Source organism: Leuciscus leuciscus (assembly GCF_965113295.1).
Source record: "Leuciscus leuciscus genome assembly, chromosome: 16".
NCBI classification, from domain to species: Eukaryota; Metazoa; Chordata; class Actinopteri; order Cypriniformes; family Leuciscidae; genus Leuciscus; species Leuciscus leuciscus.
In genome coordinates, this window is record NC_138740.1 from 25,052,229 (window position 1) to 25,059,514 (window position 7,286).

Here is a 7,286-nt window from a genome sequence, read left to right on the forward strand (position 1 = left end):
GCATAATTACAGAGTCCAAGCACCTTCAGCGTATTTATTCATGGGTGTGAAAATCCGAGAGGCTTTATCTAATTCATGTCTTTGGCATGACAGCCTTTACTTAAAAGGCTATTCCATGAGATCTCTCAAAAATAACTTGTGTATTTATTTGTTTTTGTTTGTAATTATTTACTGAACCTAAAGTGATTTTTTAAAAGGACGCTTGAGAAAATGGCCTATAGTGACAGTGATCTGACCTTAGTAGAGAAAAAAAAAGGTTTTCATTTCATGGCTCCTGAGACAAAAATGAAAATTCTCTCACCCTCATGTCGTTCCAAACCTCCATGACTTTCTTCCTTCTGTGGAACACAAAATAAAATACTATAATGAATGTTTCATCAGTTTTTTATCCGTACAAAGAAAGTCAAAGGCACCGAATGGTGATTCGAATATCTGGACAAAAAACACTGAAACATTTTTTAAAGTTTTTCTGTCTATGTGGTGAAATGTTTACTCAGAAATAAAACAGTACGGGAAAGAAGAGTAAATTAGTTGTTTTTTGTTCTAGCAATGAAAGAAAGAAATGCTAATGTCACAACGACCCAATGACACAGCAACAACTTCCACAACACCTCTATTAATTTTTATTTTTCACAGTTCTTTATCCACGTATTACTTCTTCTTTTATATCTTTCAGTCTAACCTGCAAACATTTTCATAGAAATTCTGAGTTTCAGTACATCTGATTTACTCACCTGTTGAACAAATAGTTAGGCTATACGTTCAGACTGCTGGCAAATCTGATTTTATTCTAAAGACTGTCCACACTATAAATCACAAGTGATCAAATAAGATTTGTGTGTCCTCCAGATATAGGCTTACCAACCTAGATGGGTTGCTTTGGAAACAATAGGTGCACCCATGTGACAAGGCTTTCAAAATGGATGCAGGGAAAATGGAAGTGTATATTGCTCTCCAAATAAGCGCCCTGTCGAGTTGCACAAGAAAAACTGGTATGGTAACTGGTACAATAAAACACTGGTATATATACTGTATGTATGAATACTTCCGGCATTTCCTGTAACAGGTTTGGATGTTATCATTGTGTGTGGCATTAAGAGTGACGCAAAAGGCAATTTGAAATCCGATTTGAGTAGGCAGAGTGTCCAGACTGAATGGAATTAAATTTCTAACCACCTCCAAAAGGGGTTTGAATCAAATTTGAAAAAAATACGATTTCATGATAATTTTTTTGCTGTGCAGACTTTCAAAATCTGGATAAGGAAAGAATCTGAGATCAAGTGCTAATATGTACCCACCAATGTAGATCCAGTAGAAACATTGTTTGCTTCAACTGGAAATAGGTTTCCTTTGGGAAATAAAATGACAGAATGGTGAATCAATCGACTAAATGAAAAATAGATGTGGCACAGACTTGAGCAGCTACAAGTTTGTGACTTATCCATCACTCAGCCTGAAGCAAAAAACAAAGCCAACTACGCCTTAAGACAATGCATGAAATCAAAGTTAAGTCGAACTGAAAATGACAAGGCTTTTTTTGTTGTAGGTGGAACAGGGAATATTCAGAACAATTGTATGTGACAAAAACATAACATGTGAATTTTTAAAAATGTACATTTAAACATAAAAAGTGTCTAAAATCGTCAAATCACTTGAAACTTTTGAGATCTCTTTTGTTTGGTCATGTCTTATCTTGCCTAGGGCACTAAGAGGAGCATCACTGTTGCCCCCCAGAAGAGAGAGAAAAAAAAAAAAAAAAAAATAGGTGCATGACTACCTGGGAAACAGTATTTATGAGTTTCAACACTTTCCTTGGAACCAGCCGGTTTGACATATGGTAGCTGAAATTGTATGCATAAAATTAATTTAATGCATCTTTTCCTCCATATACAGTCTGCTAATTAAAAAAAGAAAAAAAAGAAAAGTGAACATGATATTGCATTTGAAGTATTTTTAAGCATAACACTCTGTCATTCATGCAGCATGAAATTTTGTTTCCTTCTCACTCCATTTGAGCTTGTCATGTTTAATGAAATATTCATCAATAGATGTTTGTTTTGGTCTTTCTTGAATTGTCACATCAGGAAATCTTCCCAAGACTCACCTGAAATGTCTGACCTAGGTTTGAACCCACAGCACAACAGAAATAGGCTTGTGTTCCACTTTGAAAACATGAACTGGGACCACGTGTGTGTACAGTAATGTTCAAAAAGGACAGAGGGAATGCTCCGAGGGAGCAAGAATGTTGTGCTCCACCCTCAGATGTCCATGTTCCCTTGTCTGGAGGTCTGATTAATTATTTACATGAGCAAAAAAAAAAAAAAAAAAAAAACCGGCTGCTGTGGAGACTTAATTTATTGATCGCTGGCCATCTACATTCTAGATATGCACTCAGATTAATAGAATTCCGGTCAAGTGCACTGTTTGTGTACTGCTCGAGTCAATAACCCCCCTAATAATAAGCATTTGACTCAATTTTGAATTGATTTTAGAACGTCAGAAGAATTAGATATGTCAGATATTATTTCCACCTTTCGCTTATTCCAGATATATAGTTTCCAGATTCAGGGTAAAAGAAATGTTTTAGCTGACCTTGTTTGAGGATAGAAGCAGGACAACAACTGAACCTCTAGTACAAGACTATTTCAAAAGCATAACTGAAATACCGATTATCCTTGCTGCTAAACTACAGCACCTGCCTGAAAAAAATGTGAATGCCTACTACAGTGGAGCTTTAATTGGTGCCATAAGTGTCCCATGCCCAAATACTAATGAAAAATATTTATAACAAATTATATTATATTATATTATATTATTAATTATATTATTATAATAAATAAATATATAATGAAGAATATTGGGCCATGTTCCAATTTAATTTCTTTTATTCAATTTCTGGAGAAACACTTCTCACTTGCAACTACATCCTGAAAAGGCAAGCTCTGCCACTGGCAACCAAAGCGAGAAATTGAGCCTGTTCTATGTTAGGAAGAGACTGATTCAAACTGACCTTTGAAGTTGTGACAATAGTTGACGTAACATGGTTGCCAAGAAACTGTTTTGCTAGGTAAGCTGCCGTTAGAAAGCTGTTGGAGTCCCATTACTTGAGCACAAAATGCCTAAAGACAGTGACTCTGGTAAGCAATGAGAGATTACGAAAAACCCTGCAGTGGAACATCTCAGGTCAGCATTTTAAAATCTAGACCTTGGAATATATGCAGCTTCAAACAGATTATTTTACTTGAGGACTGTTTTTTTTAAAGAAAAAATGTTAGGTAAAATTTTGTTTTAAAGTAATAATCTTTTTCAAAACCAAACACATTTACTGCATTTATTCCAAGATCAAATCATAAATCCCGCAGGCACCTCAGAGCTTCATTAAACTGTTTTCGTGCACCATCACAAGCTGATAATGAGGATTTGGAGAGGGGCAGAGGTCACTTCATTAGATTTGACCTGATACAGCAGCTGACCTGAAACATCCCTCGAGCATTTGATAGCAGAAGGCAACATGATAAAACGTTTAAAGGAGCCTGATGCTAATAAACTAGAACTGTCACAGAAAACATGTCAACGTGGTATGATTTGGCTAGCCTGAGCTCTCATCTGTCAATGCAAATATGACCAATACTGTGTTAATGAAAAATATAAAAATTGTGTTTAATCAAATAAATTACACACAAAAAAAAAAAAAAAAAAAAAACGGTGTGAAAATGAGTGAGAACATTCAGTCTGTCTCTATATATGACCTCTATATCACACTAAAAAAGGTATCATTTCAAAAACAAAAACAGGGGCTAGTGATAAACTGTAACATTTTAGTAAATATACGTATCTCTGGGTAAATTATTTTTTTGAAAGTCAATTTATGTATACATTTAATTTTTAATTTCATAATTTCACAGTATTCACCAGGGGAATGCAAGTTTTTGTCATAGTGGGGCATGTTGTCACAGTGGGAAACTGGCATATTCTATTATTAAAGAAATTTTAAAAATGAAATAGAAATAGAAATTTGTAAAACAACACAATTCACAAATAATATATAATATAAAAAGCATACTGGTTATAACTTTTTATGTCACTTACATAAACAAAGTAGAAAACTAAGACTGATTACCCCTTGACTAACTGCCAGTTGATCAGACTAAAACACAGTCTCAAAAAATGGCTACGTTTATGCAACTGGCAAATAATACCAATTTGAACACGCACACAAAACCACTGCTAGAGAAACAAGCATTTGTGTAACTGATTTGTTCACTCAAAAGACAATTTCGCCGTGTGACAACTAGCCCCGTCTCCTCTGTATGCTTAAATAATACTGCTTAAAAAACATACAGTGGATCAATTCTTAACTAATTATAATTGTAAATGAAGTTTAAGATACTGCAAACTTATATTGCGGAATATATACATTTCCACACTGTTGAACCATTCAGAGCACCGCATCACAGGGATTACCACTGTCTGTGCTGCGTAAAAGCGCACGCCATCCAATCCATTGACACTAGGCTCTATAAAAACGCAGCGAGCTGTCAGTGCGCGTGAAGCTACGACCATACAACATAATTGTCCGATAAACATCTCTAAAATGCGGTTAAATGCCCCCTCTAAGATCGATTTATTTACATCGATTTTAGATCCCCATGGTCTTATAAATCACCGCTGCAATGTGTGCGCAAAGACGTTGTCTAAGGAAAACCATAAGACAGTGGAGAGAGGAGAAGTTGGAATGGTAAGATTCAAGGATCAGTAACTCGGAACAGGATGGGAAAAGTACACTGAACAACAGCAATGCAGAATCCCGAGATGCAAGACGAGCGCACTGAGTACGCGTCTGGAAGTCTCCCGTTAAGTGAATACAACGCGAGCTTCATGGTCAACAGGACTAATATTTCGTGGAGTGACTTTCAGGATCTCGCCGATTTGGATAAACCCGACTATATGGGAGATGGATCTGCGATCCTTAGAATAATGATCTCTGTCATTTACTCGGTTGTGTGCGCACTGGGTTTAATCGGAAACATCCTTGTCCTCTATCTCATGAAATCAAAACAAGCATGGAAGAAGTCCTGCATCAACCTCTTTGTGACCAGTTTGGCGGTCACTGACTTTCAGTTTGTTTTGACGCTTCCCTTTTGGGCTGTGGAGAACGCCATGGATTTCACTTGGCTGTTTGGGAAGGCTATGTGTAAGATAGTGTCTTATGTCACGGCTACGAACATGTACGCCAGCGTGTTTTTCCTCACGGCTATGAGCGTCGCGAGATACTGTTCCGTGGCTTCGGCGTTAAAAAGTAGGAGGCGCCGGTTGCGTTTCTCCGCGCAATGGATGACTATCATCATCTGGATAGCAGCGGTCGGTGCCGCTCTGCCAAACGCGATATTTTCAACGACCGCCACGGTATCCAACGAGGAACTGTGTCTGGTGAAATTTCCCGACAGGAGCGGAGACGCGCAATTTTGGCTAGGTTTATACCACGCGCAAAAAGTACTTCTGGGGTTCCTCATTCCGCTCGGAATAATCACTATCTGTTACCTGCTCCTCTTGCGCTTCATAACTAACAAAAATGTGAACACCTCCAGCGCTAAGAGGCGATCCAAAGTGACCAAATCTGTGACTATTGTCGTTTTGTCTTTTTTCCTGTGCTGGCTGCCGAATCAGGCGTTAACCGCGTGGGGTATCTTAATAAAACTCAATGTAGTGCACTTCAGTTACGAGTATTACACCACACAGGTGTATATATTTCCAGTCACAGTCTGTTTGGCACATTCAAACAGCTGTCTCAATCCTATTCTGTACTGTTTGATGAGAAGGGAATTCAGAAAGGCGTTGAAAAAGCTGTTTTGGCAAATTACATCGCCTTCTGTGACGAACATGAGACCGTTTACCGCCACCACAAAGCCCGAGCAGGATGAACACGGTCCCGCGCTGGTTCCTCGCAGTCCTGCGGAGCCCGCGCTTATTTTCTATCCCCCGGGAACGGCCATCTATAACGGCAGAAACGACCTTCTGCCTAACAGCACATAAGGAGAAGTTATGTTGAGTAAGTTTTCAGACTCAAACAAAATGGCAAATAAGTAAATTAATTAGCTTGTACGGTGTTTTTCTCTGCCTACTAACTAAAATAGTTCTCAAAGAAACCAACGCGCAGACTAAAAGCAGTTCTGGAACACTTTTTAGAAGTGTGTGTGGTGGGGGTGGGGGGGAACTCGGATTGGATTAAAACTCGGATTGGATTTAGAGCCTGTAATTAAGGACCATTTTGAATGGACCTTAATTATAGGACCTGTAATTAAGGACCTGAATGGTCCTTAATCCGAGTTTAATTTCACACTCCCCTCTCACTATTAAGAGAAGAGAAACCCTTTCCTAGGGCTGTTCAACTTCCTCTCAGCACTGCTTACAGATTTATTCTGGAACTGTGAAAACAATCAAATTAGAGAGCAAAAGTGTTGTATAAAGAATTGTAATACTTTAGTTTATCTACAGAGCACAATATGTGGATCCATATACTTTAATAATGTATCAGTTGGTTTACAAAGAAATATAAATTTGCATTGTTTTTCACCATGAATGTGTCAACAATTTCCGATTTATATTTACCTAACAGTATGGCACAATATGTACTTTTGGAAAGCAAGCAAACCATTACCCTGCTGATAATCATCTTACATCCACCAGTAATGCGTTGAGTTTGCTGGTAAGAAAAAAAATCCTCTGAACAAACATCCATAACCAGCCAATATACTAGCCTGACCAGGTTAAGACTGCTGAGACCAGCTAACTATCTTAGGCTGGTTGATGTTTTTTAGCAGAGTAAAGATCCAGTGACTGCTGTGTTATCATTATAACTGTGACTGTGTAAATCTGGTCAGTTATTTGCATTTGATTTTATTGATTTGTCCAACTTTGTCTTCAGATTAAAAAAATGACACCACATGCATAAAGATGTTTGTCCTAATTAAATCTATATAAAAAGGCATACATAAAATAATTACAAGCTGAAACAGTTTACATCTGAGGTACAACTCTCTGCCAACAGTAAATTGATTATCACAGAAATAAAGTCAATTGATAATATAAAATGTTAGCATTTCTTAAACCAGTTATTGTTTTGCATAAAACGTGAATATTTATTGGGGTTTGACAATGAACATGATAATGCTCATTGGTTTTTTAAGGTGAAAACATTTCAACATAAATTAATAATTAAATTGCATAAAACATCAAAATCTTGCAATTTTGTCAACTCTTACTCGAGTACATCTAATCTTTCTTTC

The 7,286-nt window shown here is 37.3% G+C and overlaps 1 protein-coding gene across 1 annotated transcript; it reads left to right on the forward strand.

Moving 5' to 3' along the window:
- Window positions 1-4,516: 4,516 nt before the first annotated feature.
- On the forward strand, window positions 4,517-7,270 carry rxfp3 (relaxin family peptide receptor 3). Its single transcript, XM_082141960.1, has 2 exons — window positions 4,517-6,133; window positions 6,485-7,270. Exon 1 carries the CDS (start codon window positions 4,798-4,800, stop codon window positions 6,031-6,033), a length of 1,236 nt encoding a protein of 411 aa, XP_081998086.1. The 5' UTR covers window positions 4,517-4,797; the 3' UTR covers window positions 6,034-6,133; window positions 6,485-7,270.
- The last annotated feature ends 16 nt before the right edge of the window (window positions 7,271-7,286 follow it).

Coding starts and splice junctions, on each gene's coding strand:
- rxfp3 (XM_082141960.1), top strand. CDS start 4,798: ATGCAGAATCCCGAGATGCAAGACGAGCGCACTGAGTACGCGTCTGGA.